We start from the raw sequence: 21,440 nt of genomic DNA, 5'->3' as shown, positions 1-21,440 counted from the left end.
AATCACCCATCATACATGGTATGATAAAGCTATCCGGATCTCCCAATTTTGGAGGTACATTTTGCTTTTTCAAGATGGCTGAATACTCCTCATGGAGGAATGTGGCAGAAACTTTGTGGTATTTACCCTTCGAGGATATGAGATCTTTCAAAAACTTCCCTTAATGGGGCATACCCTTAAGAACCTCTGCGAGTGGCATGTTAATGCTGATTTGCTTGATCATATCTGCAAATTTCTGATATTGACTCGCGAGTCTGTCTTTCTTCAATGCTTTTAGGTATGGAATAGGTGCCTTGTACACCTTCACTGGTGGTTCTTTTCTTTTCTTCGATATGACCTCCGGTGGATCATCTTTCTCTTGTTCTTTTTCAACATGATCATCTACATCAACAGGTACCTGCAAAACAGAAGGAGACAAAGGAACTTTCGGGGACTTAAGGGTCTCTGGGTTAGTGGTTAAACCACTTCTAGTAGTTATAGTATTTACATGCTCATTCCTTGTTTGATTTTTACTGGGATTTACTTGAGTATTTGAGAGGAGAGCACCAGGTGGTCTCTCTGCTAGTAACTGTGAGATCCTTCCAACATCCCTTTCTAAATTCTGAATCGTAGCTTGTTGATTTCGAATTTGCTGAGTTTGAAGTTCCGCAGTTTGCTCGTGTTTAACCATAAAATCTCTCAAAAGATCTTCTAAACCAGATTTCTTCTCGGGTTGTGGTTGTATAAGTGCTTGTGGTTGTGGTTGATTGTGTTGAAAATTATTTTGGTAATTTTGTGGAGGTTGATTACGATTGTTTAGGTGATTGTAACCCGGTGGTGCATTTCTTTGATTTTGATTTGGGAAATTCCGGTTATTTTCGTAACCTGAATTTCCTCCTTGGTAATTGTTGTTATTTGAACCTGAAGGTCCTCCTATTTGATAACTGTTGATAGGAGGATATTTCCGGTTCATTGCTTCAACCGCCGAAAAGTCGTCAAAATTCATTTCACCTTTACGCAAGTAACCTAAGAAATTTGGTTGCTCTTCCATCGTTGTTTGATCACAATCTCTAGTGAGATGGGGACCTTGGCACAATTCACACCCTACCCTGATAGCGTGCATTTCTTTGGTTACCTTCTCAATTTGCCTTGCTTGATTTGCCAATTGAACTTTTAATGCAGCGATTTCATCGTTGCTTTCGACATTAGCAACCGTTGATGATCTAGAGAACTCCATTTCTTGATGCCAATTATGAGAATGTGCTGCTATATCGACAATGATTGTGTGAGCTTCTTCGGGCATTTTTTTCATGATTGATCCTCCTGCTGCAACATCAATATCCTTTCGAGTAGCCACATTGACTCCTTTATAGAATATTTGGACCTTTTGGAATGTATTCAACCCGTGTTGAGGACATACCCTAAGCATTTTATTGAATTGGGTCCAAGCTTCATAAAGAGTCTCACTAGGCTTTTGCTTGAAGTGATTTATATCACTTTGCAACTTTGCTGCTTTTGAAGCAGGGAAGAATTCTGACAAAAACTTGTCCATCATATCATTCCAATCTTCGATATAACCTTCTGGTAAAGAATCTAACCAATCTCTTACATCGTCCTTTAATGACCATGGAAAGATTTTTAAACATGCGACATCATCGGTGACATCTTTGATTTTGAAAAGCTTGCAAATGCTTACAAACTTATGAAGATGCTCGTTAGCATCCTCATTTGGGGCTCCACCGAATTGGCATGTATTAGTCACCATGTGGAAAAATTGACCCTTTATTTCAAAGCCGTCAGTCATTGTGGGTTGAATAATTGCGTGGCCTTAACCTGTCCTTGTTGCCTTCATTAATGCATCCATCGTTTGATTTGTAGCAGCCATCTCTTCCTCTTTTTTAATAACTGGCTCTATGATTGGTTGAACAATTGGTTCAGAGTTAGAATCTAATGAAAGTGATTCTAAACCCTGAGCAAGAGACTCTACTTCTTGAGCTCTTAAGCGTTCGTGAAGTTCTCTTTCAGGTTCAGGATATGAAGGAATTAAATTAGAGTTGGAAGAACGTAGATTCATGCATTAATACCTATCCTGCAATCACAACACCACAAACAAACCAATTGCAAAAACACAAGCTTACAATAAAAAGTAACTTTTCTAGGAATTTAATTCCTACAAAAGGATCGAATAATTCAAAGTTTATTAAAATCTTTTAACAAAACCGCTTCCCCGGCAGCTGCGCCAAAAATTTGATGTGTCAAGACGTAACCTTTAAAATGTAGACAATATGCTTAATAATTAACACATAATACAGGCAAATAAAACCCGATCATGCAGTAACTAGCAAGTAAATTGACCAGTTCGATCCACAGGGAGAAGTTTGTTTTAAGAATTTTACAACGATTAATTATTCTAAAGGGGGGGGTTTGTGTTTGAAGTTGTATTTTCGTTTAACGAAACAGTAAATAAATATAATGAATAACAAAAATGAGAATGCGGTGTTTACTTCTATGCTTGATAAATGACAGGGATTGTTCTTTTATAATTAAAACCATTATGTGATAGTTACAATAGAGCAGTTTATATCAATTTCACAATTTCTATAAACTTAAGAGCTATGTTTAATCAACAAGATTCTTTCGTGGTTGAATTCACATAAAACCTAGTTTACTAAGATCACTCTAAGTAAACTACATGATTGTATATCCTAAATATCGTTCAATTAACATCCTATACTCACATATAGGTGGCTAGATCACTAGGTGTTGAAGTATAAGCTATGGTCTTTGATAAACTCACATAAACCAAGTCATAACTTACATAATTGAACTAGGATACAAGGATGATTACAACAATGGATCTTTTGAAAGAACATGGTAATTTAGATTGATTAACTAACTAGATCTAACCCGGTTAAACTCACATGAAACTTAAATTACAACAATCACTTGAGGTAATTTCATAACTATGTTGCTTTGGAACTTATTCAATTACCGAATTAAACACATAACAAAATCACTTAAGTTTATGCATCTAATCATCTAGATTACTAGGTGTATTGAAGTATAGATTGTTTTTCTAGTTAACTCACATTAATAGGTTTGCAATCTATATAATTGAAGTAATGAACTAAGCAAGCATAACAATGGTTCTTACGGTTGAACTAGATAATTTAATCAATCAAACATATATATGACTAGCATAACATCAAAGTATAGAACAATCCCAAGCCATAAATCTTACATTGAAGCAAACATACAAGGTTTTTAGCCAAACATAATCATAGTAGAACTAATGAAATAGTAAATACAATTCGAATTCATGTTTAAAAGATATAGAACAATAATACCAATTGCGATGAATAACCCTAGCTTAATCTTGATGTTGAAAGAGTGGAGATTGCCTTGTAGCCTTCCTTGAGCCTTGAAAATCATACTAGAACTGAGGGAGAACGTAATAGTGAAGGTGTATCAAGTATGTAACCAAAGGCTCCATTAAATAGGCTCAAAAGTTAGGTATTTTGGCCAAAAAGTGACTAGATGCGCCGCATCTCTTAGGGATGCGCCGCATCTCTTTACGTTCAGTAGATCCCAGCTAGATTCTGCACTCAGAACTGTCGGCAGGGGATCAGATGCGCCGTATCTGGGACAGATGCGCCACATCTGGCTTGGATGCGCAGCATCTCTCTCAGATGCGCCGCATCTGGTGCTGTTTTGGTCCAGAAATCCTAATGCCCCGCATCTGAAACTGTCGGGAGTTATTTGATGCAGAGATGCGCCGCATCTGAGGTAGATGCGCCGCATTTGGACCTGTTTTAGTAGTTTCGACCTGTTTTACGCGTTCAATCTTCGTTTTAACTCTGTTTTCGCTGTTGGTCTTCATTTATTCAATCACAATGGACTTTTACAAATATACATGAATTACAATACATACGTACAACAATTACATACAAATTGATATTAAATCAGATCGGAATAACGACAATAAACATGTATGATTTTGGCGTTATCAGTTGTCGGTACTCAACAAAGAATCGGATAACAATTTCCCCGAACTTCTCCTACAAGTGTCTTCTCCGAGAATTAAATCCCTAATTCCTTCATACGCAAGTTTAGTAGTACCGGTCAAGCTACTAACCCCGGTAATCGTACCCGACCAACTTTCCGGTAATGATGAAAGCAAGATTAGTGCTTTTAGTTCATCATCAAATTTGATTTCAACCGACTCTAATCTTGAAACAAGATTGTTGAATTCATTGATATGATCCGTTGCACTCATACCTTCCTTCATCATCGTGTTGAACAGTTGTCCCATGAGAAAAAACCTTATTCGTCGCCGTAGGTTTCTCTTACATGTTGGAGAGTGCCTTCAAACAATTAAACGTTGTTTTTTCGTTCATAATATTACCAACAACGTTCTTGGCGAGTGCAAGACGAACCGCACCCAAAGCTTGATTATCCAAGAGCATCCAATCGGCATCGTTCATGCCTTCGGGTTTGGTCCCCAACAAAGGTTGGTGAAGTTTCTTTTGATACAAGTAGTCTTCTATTTGCATCTTCCAAAAGGCAAAATCTTTGCCATCAAACCGCTCAATCTTCAATTTACCATCTTCCGCCATCGATCCCAACACGAACCTTGAGCTCTGATACCAATTGTAAGGATCATAGGACCTAATCACTGTGATTAATCACCAACGAAAGACAATAAAATGAAAAGAATTAATAACACGAGATTTAACGTGGTTATATGTAATTGAATGTCGATTACTTTAATCCACCAACCAACTAAAGAGATTTTATTGATATAATTCGTAGATACGGATGAAGGTTACAATATGATGCTTATATAGGCCAAAAACAACAAAGAAACACCTTGAAGAATAAGAAAAATGTCAATATGAAAACTCCCCGTCAGACGAGCCGCGCCGCGCCCATATGGGGTCGCACCGCGCCTCAAAGGAGAAACTCCGGACAGTAGGTTTCCCAATCTGATGCTATGTTCACATGTTAGGCCACGTCACACCTCCCTGTTTGTCTGAACCATTTTTGTTTTGATATTATTCACATCCAACAGATTAACCCTTAATAGGTTCGCCTATGTATGTCACTGATATCAAAGTTCTCACGGTCGTGCTACATGTCGGGTGACTCTTGTCCTTTAGGTTGTTTGCAGAAGGCAGCCTTATCATCGGAAGGGATGACAGAGACACTCGAATCAGATGCAGTGTCAATCTATAGATATCAGTAGTGAAACCTACACCAAAAGTGAAATTCCCCGTGTTTAGCCTTAATCCTAACGCAAGAAAAAAGTTTGGAATGATGTTGGCCAAATCCCAAATTTTACAATATGAGAAATAATCACATCATCCGCATGAATTAGGTGTGAAATCTTGGAGGTTGAATTAAAAGTAACCCTGCTAAAAAGGTTGGAGTCAATTGCCTTTTCAAAGTAATATTTAAATCCTCGGTATAATATAACTATGACTATAATAAATACAATCATCTAATGTACCTTGCTTTTTCTTTTTTTCACCAACATTCATATGTTTTTGTCTTCTAAAAACAATCAAACATTCCCACAAATATGTAAACAAAGTTGCTTATATATGCAAAATGACTACACAATTTTTTTACCCACGTATCGTTTCACTAAAATGACTACACAATTCGGTCACGGGGTAGTTAGCTCTAGTATAGTTATACTATTACTAGTTTATATATATATATATATATATATATATATATATATATATATTTTGTGGAAAATGGCGTCAACATATGATTGGTCGACACCATGCGTTAATAGTAACTAACAGTAAATACCCGAAATTGGTCGTTTTATTCACAAAAGAGCCAAATACGACATTCCCTACCATTTCTCCAGATGTTTCTTCTCTCTTTTCAACCAAACCCATATCCTCCCAACTCTCACCTTCGTTCTATTTTCTCCTCCATCCTATTTCTCTCCGCCTCCTTCACCGAACCCTTCATTGCCACCTTCATTGGCCCCTTCATCACCCCTGGCGACTTTCACAGACGGGGTCACCTCCGCTAGCCCCTTCATCACCCCCGCTTCTCAACAACAAAAAATAGGGTTTCTCGAAACCTAAGGTTCCGTTCACTGAACTGAATGCTACCATCATTGATGATCAAACCAGGTATTTATTCCTCTTATGATGAAATTAGGTCAAATTTGGGTATTTAAAATCTAAACCTGCTCGATTCAATGTTTTTTAGGTTTGTTAAATAACTTTTTTGTGCCTGTTGTTCATGAACTTTGTTTCAGGTTTTACGTATTACAAGGTTGTTTAGCGAAGGTTTACAGGTATTTTTTTTTTATTTTTTTTTTTAATTTTCAAAAACCTAGGGTTCCGTTCACTCAACTGAATGCTACCATCATTGATGATCAAACCAGGTATTTATTCCTCTTATGATAAAATTAGGTCAAATTTGGGTATTCAAAATTTAAACCTGCTCGATTCAATGTTTTTTAGGTTTGTTAAATAACTTTTTTGTACACGTTGTTCATGATCTTTGTTTCAGGTTTTATGTTTACAAGGTTGTTTAGCGACGGTTTACAAGTAATTTTTGTTTAATTTTCAATTATATCCATGTTCTTATAATTGTATTTGTTTCAGTAGCTCCATGAATTAGTGGATGTTTCACTTATTGGTGTTTTCAGATTTTAATTTTATGTATGTTTGATAAACAATTTTGTTCCTCTGCTGTTCATAACTTTTGTTTCAGGTTTTACAGGCTATATGGATGTTTAGTAAGTTTTTATATTTCTTACTTGATTGTTTGTTAGATGTTTTAATTTATGCTTTGCTTTATTGACCTCAAGTGAGAACTTACTATGTTATGCGAATGTTTACAAAGTGAAAAATAAATTGATTTCATACCTAATGGCTTTTTTGGATGTTGATAACAGGTCACGGTATACCATAATTAGGAGAACTCATGGTTCAATTAAACAAAAAGCATAATATATTCAATTTAAAAGGAATTGTTATAAGTACTACTATGTTAGAGTGAGTTTGATGAATATAAATTTTATCTCGCACTCCATGTGTTTGCGTGAATGCTTGAATGAACAGATTTTTATTTCTTTTCACTAATATTGTTTCACTTATAGTGATGATAGACTCTGCTACTTTAGGGGCACTAAAGTGAAAGGTACGCATCCGAACTCACATGTCATTCTTAAACATGTAAATATTTGATTTTCGGGTGAAACCTTATTAAGAAAAATTGAAACAGGGCGAAGTTTGGATGTGAAAAGTCAATGGCTAATTTTCCTCACCTGATCCTCTTAGACATTTTACAAGGTATGTACATTTGGTTATTTTATTTGTCTTGAAATTAATCAATGTATATTAAGTTAAAGATTTACATCCTTGATATAAAATGGGTATTAATAATGCAAAATATTGATCCAGTTGGAATGTGTGACTGCTTCCTGTTCCCAGAAATTTTTGGTGATTTTTAGTTTCAAACATTTTGTTGTAAGTAATTAGATGTATTTTAGTTTACTCAGCTGATGATGCCCCCATTATTACTATATACGTTATAATCAAAGACGGTTTAGTGTTTGACTTTTTTCTGGGCTCAAACCAGGTCTCATAATTCACAATTGATATATCATTAACTGTTGCAGTTATAGTTTGATTTTACAAGCATAAATTTGGTTACCAAATTATTAACATAAATGTGATCATTTTATTACAAATTTGAAGCTGGACACGTTTAGTCGAAACTTAATGAACTAATTTGTTCTGAGATGTGTCATTATTTGTTTGAGGCTTATTTGGGTGATTTTTCCTTGACAGTTAATACACATGAACGCAAGCAAAGCAGTAATGATATTTTGGGCCGCAATAAATTTTGGTGATCGATTCGGTAGCGCTTTAAAAGACATGACAATAACAATGAAACAAGTGAATCGATCAGATCAAGTGACTGACGATATCAAATCTTTTCGACATATGTGCCCACTCGAAACACAAGAGGCTCTTGACAATATTTTGCTTAAATTATACAAGGTATGTTACAATAATAATGCATGTATTTAACACTAACTATTTATGTATTTCGTAAGTTTTTTGTTTAAAATGTCGAATAAAGAATTAGAACGTGTTTACACAGGTCTGGAAGACTAGAGGAGCATATACGATTGCTTCAATTACGAGTCAAACATATCGAGGATGCGTAAACTAATAATTTGAACAAAACGAGACTTCCGAGATCACAAATAAAGAAAATTCAAATCATGATGGGACAAGAGTATTCGCAATCATTGGGCAACTAACACAAATATAAACTAGCAGAAGAGATATATAGGTATAAATCTTTTAAAATTGTACAACTGTTTATATATTTGCACTAACATTTTCGTACATTTTTTGGTTTTAAATTGGAATGTTGATTTACACTTAGCCAGGACCCCAACCTTCATAAAGTAAGTCTAATATTTCATGTCTTTTTGGAATGCAATGTTATTGAGTAACCGTTGTTGTTTGTGTAGACGAAGGCAGCTTTACGGACTGCCATGTGCTTAACAATTGAAGCTCTTCTTTCGTGCAAACACAATGTTCATCGGTTTATCGAAAGGTGAAAGTGGTGTAACGCAAATTATTATTAACCCGCCCAAATCACTTCGGCCACCTGGAAGATTGAGAAAGAGGAGAGTTCAATCAGAAGATATAAGGCGTGTTAAACGGGTCATGCATTGTAGTTGATGCATTCAGACGGGTCATTGAGAAGTACATGTTCTTAATTTGCAAGCTGCATGTTTCAACCTATTCTATTTCCTAATGCTATCTACTGTTAAACCAAAATAAAAGATATGCATGTTTGTTATAACAAAATTAATAATACAAAAGCAGCAAACATTTTGTTCTCCTTTACTTGAAGTTCTCATTTGACTAATCAGTTTTTTTATTCTAATATAAATTTGTGTCATTAACTACATGTGAATCACAAAGAGTACGTCTGCTCATGAATTTGAAACGAGTAATTTTGTACAAACACTGGGTGTGGCTGATGCGCAAACTGCTAAGAATATGTATGCTCATGAATCACAGATATTAACCGCCTAAGGTATATTTAATTTTATCAACTGAGTTGTTTCTTTGCAGTTAAACTTTAATATCTCAAATGTTATCATTTGTGGTTTTTTTAATGCCTGCTACCATTTTATTAAACACGCCTCGCCTCTTTTTACTATGAGCTGTGCAATTGTGGAATATTTACCAGGTCAACCGCTTTTCACCCAAATATTTAGAAGTAATAGAAAGATATCGTTTACCAAATACCCAAAAATATCGTATACAAAATTCGCGGCAACGCACGGACCACATACCTAGTTATTTATATATTTATTATTTATCTATATTCTATATCTTTAGACTATAGTTATGTAAAAGTGAAAATATTGCTTGGGGCTGACAGGCAGCATTACACATTGGACTTCTATAAGGTCCAAACTTAAAATATTAGTTTTAGGGTGATGGGCTATTTTGGCCCATATGATACTTCTTGTTATAAGTAACTTGATTATAAATCTTCAATTCTCATGACCTGTTGAATTCCAACTGAAAATGTTACTCGAGTTTTTTGCAACATTACAATAAAAAAGGTTCCTTTCGTTCTATGATCTATTCAAGAAGAGTAACAAGTTTTGTTTAAAACTAGGTCGTCAATTTAATCCGAGATAGTACGGAACACTAGTAGCATTTAACCACTCTCCACCCTGAAGAAAATTACCAACCGTAAACTGGCCCGCTTCGGTCTCATTGACAATCACTTTGTATCCGGGCCAAGTAACCCTAGCACTTGTATTCGAACCGGGCCCTCTATTCATATACTCACCATAATAAAGTGTACTTAATGCAAAATCACCCGACCATTCCAACCAACCCGCCGGATCAATTAAATCACCAATATATGATTTCATAACCACTGTTCTTGAATACTGTCTCCACGGTCGACCAAGGTACGACTTAAACATTGTCTGGTTCGGAATCAGTTCCGAACCAGCAGCAATTTTACATTCCAATAGTGAAATGCCGGTGTTTTGGTTTGGGTCATCACGACCCTGTGCTGTAAATAAGTTTTTTTGAGTTGGGTCGGGCTGACGGGCATAAAGATTTGATTTTTGGAATACTACGGCTGCGTTACCAAATATGAAATCGATCGTACCATAAATGTCACATTCCCGAAAGAATTGACGAAAAGAGTGGACGTAAAGCGTGTCTTGGTAGCCGACAAAGCTGCATTGGTAGAAGACCGAGAAATCTGACCCGGACCGTAATGCTACTGCTTGGTGTTTTATGGTACCCGCATAGTTTTCGAATGTGATTCCTTTTGCTATAAAGTTGTTGCCAACCGCAGCTGATAAAGAAACAAGGAAATAAGATATATTAAGTTAATCATGCATCATCACATTCTATGGTAAGTTATAATCTTGCTTTGATTATTAGAATTAATAGTTAGTAATAAGCAGGAACTGTTTTTATTATGAAAGATTATGCTTAACTACACAGGCTTGCCTGAGTGGTCACCGAGTTGCTCAATGAAGCACACCACCCGAGTTCAATTCCTGACTATACCAAATTGTTCAAAAAGGGAGTGTGACTAGAGGGTGTGCATAATGCGCAATTCACCCGGTACCAGATCTCACGCTCACGAGGCGTGATTACCCGAGGTTTTACCTTCAATGGGGGAGCCAATGTGCTCGTTCATAGAAGAGTTTCCTCACTTGTCCAAAAAAAAAAAAAATGAATCATGATCAAATCAGGGGCGGACCTATTAAGTAATGAGTGGTAGTACGGGACACTATTGAAATACGCGATGTAATGAGAATTTTTTTGAGTTTTTAACTTTTGACACTATTGGATAAATTAAATTTTTATGAGTGACACCACTGAAATAACACATCTAGTAGAATATATATATTTTTTTTTAACCAGTGACACCATTCACTATTAATCCTAGATCCGCCACTGGATCAAATGGTATACGAATTATACTAGATAGTCTAGATTTATACCAACAATGAATTAGCAAATTAAACGCTATCAACCTTGAATACTACTCCATATATGTGCTTTGATATCATATACGTAATACGCTATGGTGCTTTTAATAAATACACAATTTCCTTAAATATCATACTGTAATTCTTAATTAATACACAGCAAAAATAATAAATAATAAATTAAATTTTATTAAATACAAATGTTTATATTTTATATATAATAATAATAATAATAATAATAATAATAATAATAATAATAATAATAATAATAATAATAATAATAATAATAATAATAATAATAATAATTGTTATTATCATTATCATTATTATTATTATTGTTAATTATTATATTATATTATTGTTGTCGTTGTTGCAAAAATTTAATAACATAAAACATATCAAAGATCAACAAATACAAGCAAGACAAAAGATTTCAAAATGAGTCATACTCGAACTAAGGGTGCGTTTGATAAAACTGAATGATTTAGCGCTGAATGGTTCAGAATCTGAATGATTCAAAGCCTCTGAATAAAGTTTATTCTGAATGAAAATAAGCTGTTTGATAATCATTTAGAATGAACGATATAAGCGGAGTAAAATCACCTTATCAAAGTGTAAAATAAATAAAATATTCAATATACTTGTTAGTTAAGTGTTCGGAATATGATTTGAGGAGAAAATTACAGAAAATTTAGGCTCTTAATGGTTAAGAGTGTATTTCATCTCTGAATGATTCAGCACTGAATTCTGAACTATTCAACACTATATGTCATTCAAAGGTCAGAAACAAACGCAGTTAATGCTGAACGGTTCAGCATTTAGCACTGAACCATTCCATTAAGAGGCAAACAAACGCACTCTAAACAAATTGAACCAAACGGTCTCATCAAAAAGGTGAAAACATGTTTTACTAGGATACAAAGCAAGGCTAAATATGTAAGGAAAGAAAACAAAAGTAACGTATGTACTACACAATTACAACAAATATAACAAAACGACGATGATCGGAGAACGCTGACCACCACAGGAATAAACAACCTAACCCTACCATCGGACAACCACTGCACGAAACGACAATCACCATCCAACCGTACTTCGTCACCTCAACTCGAAAGGAAGAAAATGAGTGCTCCTTGTTGTTCGGATCTTGACCAGGTTCGAGATACACAAGCTCTATGCTGTTGTGGAACTCTGCAAAGGTCTTACCACATTCTTTATTTACTATATCACAAAAGGACCCATGCAATTAGAGTAGCCTAAGACATTGGTCACAAAACTAGCCGGAGAACCATGTACCTGCCACGGAACACATTAGCCACCATCAAACCCACAACTTCTCCAACAAAATCCAAAGTTAGCAAATCTAATAACTCGAGCCATCACCCATCGACTGAAAATTAGAATACCTAAAGGTATTCGTCACCTGAAGAGGATGAAGAATAAAACTGTACTCCTACAAGGCAAACCATAATCCGCCAATGCATCTAATTCCGATGAAGCCACAACACGAAGAGGTATTATAAGGAACAAGAAAGGTTGAGAGAACATTGAACAAGAAGATCTGGAAACCAAAAAACCACTTATGGTGATCACGGGGAACTCGGTATTACCAAAGAGAAAGCAAGAAAATGGCATCTAAACATAAGTAAAAAAAGAATCAGTAACCATCAAGGATGCCAAAATCATTACACTAAAACACGAGCCCAATGGCTATAAAGAGTAAATCGGCCAGAAACTACTTGTCAGGAATGAGGAAAAAAAGCGAAAGACCTAGCCACCGGCAAAGTGTCGGTGGTTGGAGAAGAAGAACCTGAAGCGACTAACCGGCAGCTAAACACATAAGGGAAGCATAGTGAAAATGAGAAGGTGGTGGATGCGGCGTAAATATTACGGTTGAGGGAGATGGGCGTGGAAAAAAATGAAAGGGAAAGTATTTAGAGAGAAAAAGCGATTCAAATGCTAATATAGATTAAGCTTTCGTTTTCTAGTTCGAAGCTTCGTTATCATGTTGTATCTTTGTTCGGTTGGTTCATCTTTTAATGAATTATGTTTTGTTTTAAGTATTAGTTATTTTAGCAAAAATAAAAAGAAAAGAAAAATAGATGTTTATATAGATTGAAAATTGAACTAATACCATTAATATGCACCATGCATGGACTGATACTATAAATATTTCCTTTTTTCTTTTCGAAGAAACGTGAATTATGACTGATTAACAAGATCTATTGACGACCAAAAACAACATTCATAAGATTAAACCAACACAAAGTGAACAATAATAAAACAATTGATAACCATAGATATTCTGTTAGGAAGTAAAAATGCTAATCTTTTCGTTCTAATTTAATACGGAGTACTGTATATGAAAAATACGCAGTTTAAGAAAACTTACTCGATTTTTTGTTTAATGTACAGCTTTATCCATACTCTTTTACCCACATCTTTGCTTTATATAAATAAAATAAGGGTCTTAAAAAAACTATACATCACTATTATTACTTATCTATTTTCATAAAATAGACCATTATAAAACGACCAAAATAAGAAATCTAGACCAATTGGGACGGGTGAGTATAACATTACGGATCTAGATCAATGACCTGTCGTGGACATATTTCGTGATTTATTGTAAAAATTCGTATAAAATGTTAGTTTTATTTTTTAATAGAAAAAATTGATATGGTTACTTTGTGAAGGATGTTATCCCACATAGGTGGGAGGAGAAAGTTGGAGGTATGTGACTTGGTTATAAAAGAAGGGTTAAGTCTTCATTCCAAATTGCACCAATCAATACAATTTAAATATTTGATTAATTCTTTCTTTCTTACTCTTGTTTGAGAGTTGTATTAGTTAAATATTTTGGAGAGTGTAGTTGGCTTAAGAGAGCCGTCTATATCATTGTAACAATTTGTGATATAGTGAATTTCTCTCTTTGGGGGCCGGTGGTTTTTCTCCTGTTTTTGGGAGTTTCCACGTTAAATTCTTGTGTTGTGGTGTTCTTATTTCTTTACTGTTATTGTTGGGCTGGGTGGTGGGAATTATTGAGACCGTAATTTCCCAACAACTGGTATCAGAGCGTTAAGTTTGACGGGGGTCTCGGTTATAGGAGTCGGAGTATGCTCTGTGGTTGTCACGGGAGTGGATCGTCCACATGAGAAACGAGTTCTATTGATCGTATAGGGTATCTAGTTAGACAATATTTTTTCTGATTCGTAGTAATAGTTGGATTTGTTAGTGGCGAGTTGTGGATTTCCGATTTAAAGGGTCCTGGCTACCTGCTACATCTTTTGGCTATTCGAAACATGAGCAAAATCAGAGAAAATATTGTTTATAGGATACGAATACGATGTCAAAGTTCAGTCCAATGAGGTTTGATGTAGAGAAATTTGATGGGATGATCAATTTTGGCTTATGGCAGGTTCAAGTCAAGGATGTGTTGATTCAGTCCGGGTTACACAAGGCATTGAAAGGTAAACCCACCTTTGTTCCCGGCAGTGATTCTAGCAGTAAGTTCGATGAAAAAGAATGGGATGATATGGATTTGAGGGCAGCAAGTGCGATTCGTTTGTGTCTTGCAAAGAACGTGCTTACAAATGTGCACGGGTTATCAACGGCAAAGGAGCTTTGGGTTAAACTAGAGCAGTTGTACCAGGGCAAGGGCATCTCAAATCGGTTGTGTCTTAAAGAACAATTTCATACTCTGCGTATGGATGGGGGTTCAAAGATTTCAGATCATCTAAGTATTCTTAACGGTATTGTTTCAGAACTGGAGGCTATTGGAGTTAAAACGGATGATGAAGATAAAGCTTTGAGGTTGATATTATCTTTATCATCGTCTTATGAACACATGAAACCTATTTTGATGTATGGGAAGAAAACTCTGAAGTTTGAAGACGTTACTAGCAAGCTTTTATCCGAGGAGAAAAGACTGGAAGGTAACGGGGTCTCGTCATCAGGAGATACGATAGTGTTGTGTTCGAATAGGCGAAAGAGAAACTCTGGGAAGAATCTGGTATGCTGGAGGTGCGGAAAGACTGGGCATGTAAGGGTTAATTGTCCAAGTGGAGCTAATTCGGTAAATGGCTCTAAAGGCGCTAATGATGTCTCCGTTGTTACGGAGAGTGACGAATTCCTCTGAAGTCACACCATCCTCATGGTGTGTCCTCGCCACCGTGGAAAGGGATGTTCGTTAGCGGTTCCACAATTACACATGGGCATTGGTTTGGCGTTGATGCAGGTTGTGTGGTGAAAACTGATGTTGTAGCTGATGAAACTTTCAGGGAAAGCTAAACATGAAGTTGCACCATAAAGTTTCAGCTGGTTGTTCAACAACATGTGCCGAGGTGAAATGTTTGGAATGTGATATTCTAAGTGCTATACTCTTAATGGTGGAGTATGATAATTCTTGTTAAGAGTTATGATTGTCTGTGATGACGATGATTGTCGGTTTAGACAATGTTCGATGAAGATGCAAGTTTTGTCTTTTGAGAGATAATGTCATCGGCATGAAGATGAAGATCTTGAAGTTGTCGTCGAGGAAGCATCTATATCGGTTATCCTTATAATGTTTAAGTATGGTTATCTTTTTCTATCAAAAAGGTGGAGATTTGTTGGTTTTATTTTTTGATAGAAAAAATTGATATGGTTACTTTGTGAAGGATGTTATCCCACATAGGTGAGAGGAGAAAGTTGGAGGTAGGTGACTTGGTTATAAAATGAGGGCTAAGTCTTCATTCTAAATTGCACCAATCAATACACTTTAAGTATTTGATTAATTCTTTCTTTCTTACTCTTGTTTGAGAGTTGTATTAGTTAAATTTTTTGGAGAGTGTAGTTGGCTTAAGAGAGCCGTCTATATCATTGTAACAATTTGTGATATAGTGAATTTCTCTCTTTGGGGGCCGGTGGTTTTTCTCCTGTTTTTGGGAGTTTCCACGTTAAATTCTTGTGTTGTGGTGTTCTTATTTCTTTACTGTTATTGTTGGGCTAGGTGTTGAAAATTATTGAGACCGTAATTTCCCAACATAAAATGTGTGTGAGTTTACCTTTCATAAAAAAAATAAATGCGTATGAACACCACACCCAACTCGTGGGTTAAGATTAATTTAGTAGTGACCACTGACCACAAATATGAACTAGGTAGTGGTTCACCGTCCTGTGCAAATGCAATGACATTTCTTTGACTGTAATTGGGCCCCACTCAAACATTGAGATTAAAAAGAAAAGTGATATTTACACAACCACTTTTTACACATACACAACCAAATACGCTTTACATTGTTGTACACATATACACAATCAAACACACTTTACAGTATTATATTGTACAATACTGTAAAACATATTTGGTTGTGTATGTGTAAAAAGTGATTGTGTACATATCATCACCCGATAAAAATGGAGGTGAGTGGTTAAATTTGGGCCAGCCCACCTGCCCGCCCGCCTGCAAATTTAACATATTCCTGACCCTCTTTTATTGTCTTAAGATCTTCTACTTATTATTTTATATTTTTATTATCCGGTACTTTTAACTAATAAATCTCGATTTGTATTCACATGATCATGATGACGTATATAAGTCAAGATAATGTATTGTTTTATGTTATACATACAGTAAATAAATAAATAATTAGCCAAGTATATACAATTTTGACTTTTGGCATTTGGATACCTTTTGTTTCACAAGAGTCTAATTTTTCACATTTTAAATCATCTTAATAATGAAAATTATTTTAAATATAAGATTTGATAATAAACATGGGTGGATAATTCTAACTATTAGTTCCACAGAAACATTTTAATTACAATCAAGCTAAATAATATAAGCTTACTTAAAGGTAAATAAATTTGACTTCGCCACCAGCCCACCAAACTAATAAGAACATTTCCCTAAGATGCAAAGTAAAAATATTATACTACCTATACACACACAAATCAATATTAATTAGTTTATTGTCAAAAGTATAAACTAAAAACAGTTGAATATAAACCAAAAAAGTATATATACAGGTAAGTACATTATATATAATACCTCTAGTGACTAGTGACATCTTCCAAAATTAAATTTTATATATAATTTATTTATACTGCTAAACAACTAATTCCATGCAATTAGTGGGGTAACATTCCTTTTATGTCTTTTTCAAATGTTCACCAAATCGCAATGATTACCAAATTATACCAAAACCACTACAAGAAAATAAATATGTGGCCCAAAAACAATTATTGTATATAATACTCCTTCTATATTATATTACTATTATTACTAATAACTTACCGACAGTCGCTGATCGGAAAGTTGTCCACCCGTCGACCACACTCCGGTTACCTTTGATCAATGTTTTTCCGATCCCATCACCAACCAACATTACCATTGTCTTTCTACTATCAATTTCTAAGTATTCATAATATGCCCCTGCTTTTATATATATCGCAAACCTAGTTGTGCTCATGTTTGGAGTTGCATTTAACGCCTCCCCGATCGTACTAAAATTCCCGCTTCCGTCCTTTGCCACCACTAAATTGTACACCGTCTGGTTCACGGCCGCTTGTAATAGCGCTCGTTCCTTTTTCTTCACCCAATGTGGGTACCCACCCGACATTTCACCGTACTCAGGGAAGGTCTCGGCCTTCCCTTTTGACGTCCCGTTTACTTTTTTCAATAAAGCAAGCGAGTTACTCACCTGCAGTGTCAAATTCAGAAATTTTTTTAATTATAATATATTACTCCGTATATATTATTTTCTGAATGATGATGTACATATCACCTCCAACCAACATATAATATCGTAAAAAAAATTATGTACACATTTTATTTAAATATAATTGAGATGTTTTTTAACTATCAATGTGTAAGTTTAAATATATCCATTCTTACCTGATGAGTTATGTCTCGTAACGATTTACGAAAATATCTTCGAATCTTATTCCTCGATTTACTATACGCGAATCCGTCTAGGCAAGTTGCTTGGTTCGTCATGGCGGCACTAAGGAGTGTTTGTAGATCATAATTCTTACCATACGGGCTTCGTTTGAGGTCCGATATGGCTGAAGTGAGTTCAGTGACAGTTTCAAGGAACAAAGAGTGACAATCTTCAAGTGCTCGAACTTCAATTGGACTAAGGTTACGAAGTTTTCGTCTGATAGCAGTAACATTGAAGTCTGTAGATCGTACATCGTATACGGTCTGGTTTATCGTAGCAGAAATGATCTCCGGTAACGATTTTGATCGGAGGTCAGGTAAGATAGTGGTGAGTGTTTGAAGACAGAGGTCATAGTACAGAGTACCATCACAATGTGTATGCGCTGTTTGTGTTTGGATGTGTTTGTGAATGTGTATGTGTAATGGGGTAGTTTTTGTAAATAGTGGAAGTGTTTGGGGGTTGTCTGTAAATTTGAAAAGTGAAAAAATGGAAAATGCAAGTAAGAAGATAATAGTAGTAAGTGTTATGAGAAAGTGTTTATTGGTTTGCATTGTGGGAAAATTTAAGCTTTTGGAATACTCACATCATGTTATATATATATATGCTGTTGTACGTACATAGCAAATGGACCAGTTTTGATGAAAGTAGCATATGACTCATATGAGTGAGGTAGAATATAGTACAGCTTAAAAGAGTTGAGATGAGTTTAATCAACTCGACTAGATCCGGCTCATTTAAAATTTGAAAAATTTGAGCTTGAGCTCTCTTTGTGAAGGTTTCAAAATTCGCTATTCGGGGATTAATCGGTCGGGACTTTAGAAGGATTAATCGGTAATTCGGAGATTAATCGAATTGTACTGTATACATTTAAATATTAAATTTCAAAATTATATGTGTAAATATAGAAAAAAAAAACCATAAATATAAAAATAAATTTTAACATAATTGTCTAGTTGCTCAAAAACTATAAAGTTTTAGTGTAAATTCATTTTAAAATGTTAATAATTTTTTACTTTGACCGACTTTGATTAACAAATTCGATTTTGACCCATCAATTGACGTTGACCGTTTAATTAAACGGATTTTAGAAAATCGGAACGGATTGCTCTTAAAAATGATTAATCGGAGATTAATCGGCGAGTAATCGGGTTTTTTACAACACTGCTCTTTGTTATAATTTTAGGGCAAATGGTCCGAAAAGGTATTTAACAATCAAGGTAACCCCCAATTTGCACAAGCTCGAAAATGATTTCAATTTAATTTTTGCGCAAGAAAAGGATTACGTGTTAAAAAATTTTAAAATTGAGGTAATCTTCGTCAAATTCATTAACGATCGTTAGTCAAAAATACAAAACTGGTCCCTAAAGTTTGAAAAAAATTTGCACCATACGTCCCCTTCATCATCTTCAACGATTTGCAACGAATTGAAGCCTCCAATCGATTTATATATATTACAGTAGCAGCGAATAGTTGACTTAAGTGAAGTTTCAGAGCCAAAAACAACAACAAATTGATGTTATATCGAAGAACAGTGACGTAACCTTCATGAACTTTTAAAAAATCAAACTAAAAATCTATAAGATTTCAGATGTTGTTATCTGAATCAAAGATGCTTAGAATCCTCATACAAATGCTCGAAATTCATTTTTAATGCCTGAAGATCACATAATCATGCTAATTGATTTGTTGACCTTCGTTTGACCAAACAAAGAACATTAGATCTAGGAGGAATTTGAAGTTGTGAATCAGATTTGAAGGTTCACTTAGCTTAGATTTTCGTTGTAGATCACAAATATGAACTGATTTCGAACTAATAATCACTGTTTGAGGAATTTTACGTGTTAATATTCACTGTTTGCAGTTTAATGACGGTTGGATTTTGGGTTCAAAGTCAGTTTACAAACACCCTTACAATAGGTGATTGATTTAATTTTGTATAGCTTGAAAACTTTGAAAATGTTAATTTAATTTTGATTATATGCTTAGTGCGTTTTTAACAAATCATAGGATGAAAGTTATTGATTTTGATTAAAGAAATTGAGATGATGATGCATGTTTATAATGATGAAGATGAAGAGGATTATGGATGAAATTTTTCTTAAACTTCAGGGACCAAACGTGTATTTTTGACTAACGATCGTTAATGAGTTTGACGAAGATTACCTCAATTTTAAATATTTTTAACACGTAATCCTTTTTTGCGCAAAAATTAAATTGAAATCCTTTTAGGGCTTGTGAAAATTAGGGGTTGCCTTGATTGTCAAATTTGGTAACTTACACTACCTTTTCAGGCCAATTACCCTAATTTTAATGTATTAAGCTCAAATTCAGTTCGTTTGATATAATATCAGTTCGAGTTTGACTCGAGTTATGTTGGTTTATAATAATAATAATAATAACAACAACAACAACAACAATAATAATAATAATAATAATAATAATAATAATAATAATAATAATACATTATTATTGGTTGCTACCAGCTTGGCTCATTTAAACACGTCGCGAATCGAGTTAAGCAGCTTGGCTCATTTCAATATACTAGAATGTGATGTAGACAAAGAAGTTGCTACCAAATATACATTTTGTGACGACCCGAAAATTTTCGACCAAATTTAAACTTGATCTTTCTATATTTCCGACACGATAAGCAAAGCCTATAATGTTGAGTCTCGAAAATTTTAGAACTATGTTCATGTATTCAATTACCTTCGACCAGTTTTGACGATTCACGAACAATTAATTGTAAATAGATATGTGTGTGTGTGTGTGTGTGTATATATATATATATATATATATATATATATATATATAAATGGTAATTGAAAATATAATTTGAAATATTATATGTTATTGCTATTAAAATTTAATTATGTAAAATAAAATAAAAAATAGGATATTATAATAATTATTATTTAAAATATATCTATATATATAAATAAATTATATTAAAAATAAATATTAAATGATTGTAATACTCATTTGATGTCCCGATTGATATTAAGTAAGTTAAATTCAACTTATATGATTTTAAAATAAACGGTGATTCGAAAATGAGTTCTATAAATTTTAGGCTTACTAAAAATGTGTTTAGGATCTAGTTATTAAATTTTAACACTTTTTATATTTTACCCAGAATTGAGAGGGACAGTTGATGTAATTTTTATTTAATAAATTAAGGATCGAATTTTATACCATAATGATCAAAATAAATAAATATAGTTAATTTAAAAATATGGGATTTTTCTGAAAACTTTTTATCCGCCACTGTTAAACAACGGACCACAATATAATATCCCTAATAAACTGTCGGTAGATGAAGTTAAAATAAGTGGCTGCTGCATTATGTTGCACGTTTGATTCATGGATCCCTTGTTGTTTATATATTATTATTATTATTATTATTATTATTATTATTATTATTATTATTATTATTATTATTATTATTATTATTATTATTATTATTATTATTATTATTATTATTATTATTATTATTATTATCA

At 34.3% G+C, this 21,440-nt stretch overlaps 1 protein-coding gene across 1 annotated transcript; it reads right to left on the bottom strand.

Moving 5' to 3' along the window:
* Positions 1-9,619: 9,619 nt before the first annotated feature.
* LOC139903010 (pectinesterase-like) lies at positions 9,620-18,488 on the bottom strand. The gene is made up of 3 exons (XM_071885759.1): positions 17,892-18,488; positions 17,292-17,697; positions 9,620-10,368 (listed from the first exon to the last, which is right to left on the bottom strand). Exons 1-3 carry the CDS (start codon positions 18,486-18,488, stop codon positions 9,674-9,676), a joined length of 1,698 nt encoding a protein of 565 aa, XP_071741860.1. The 3' UTR covers positions 9,620-9,673.
* Positions 18,489-21,440: the final 2,952 nt, after the last annotated feature.

The sequence above is a fragment of the Rutidosis leptorrhynchoides genome, chromosome 3 (assembly GCF_046630445.1).
Source record: "Rutidosis leptorrhynchoides isolate AG116_Rl617_1_P2 chromosome 3, CSIRO_AGI_Rlap_v1, whole genome shotgun sequence".
NCBI classification, from domain to species: domain Eukaryota; kingdom Viridiplantae; phylum Streptophyta; class Magnoliopsida; order Asterales; family Asteraceae; genus Rutidosis; species Rutidosis leptorrhynchoides.
Note: the sequence above shows the minus strand (reverse complement) of the source record. Positions and strands in the feature narration are given on the sequence as shown.

What these genes read in the sequence shown, in the direction of transcription:
- LOC139903010 (XM_071885759.1), bottom strand. Translation starts at nt 18,488, where the DNA reads ATGCAAACCAATAAACACTTTCTCATAACACTTACTACTATTATCTTC. An exon ending in TACGAGACATAACTCATCAG is followed by an intron (nt 17,698 to 17,891) that starts GTAAGAATGGAT and finishes TTGACACTGCAG; the next exon opens with GTGAGTAACTCGCTTGCTTT. An exon ending in TTTCCGATCAGCGACTGTCG is followed by an intron (nt 10,369 to 17,291) that starts GTAAGTTATTAG and finishes TTTCTTTATCAG; the next exon opens with CTGCGGTTGGCAACAACTTT.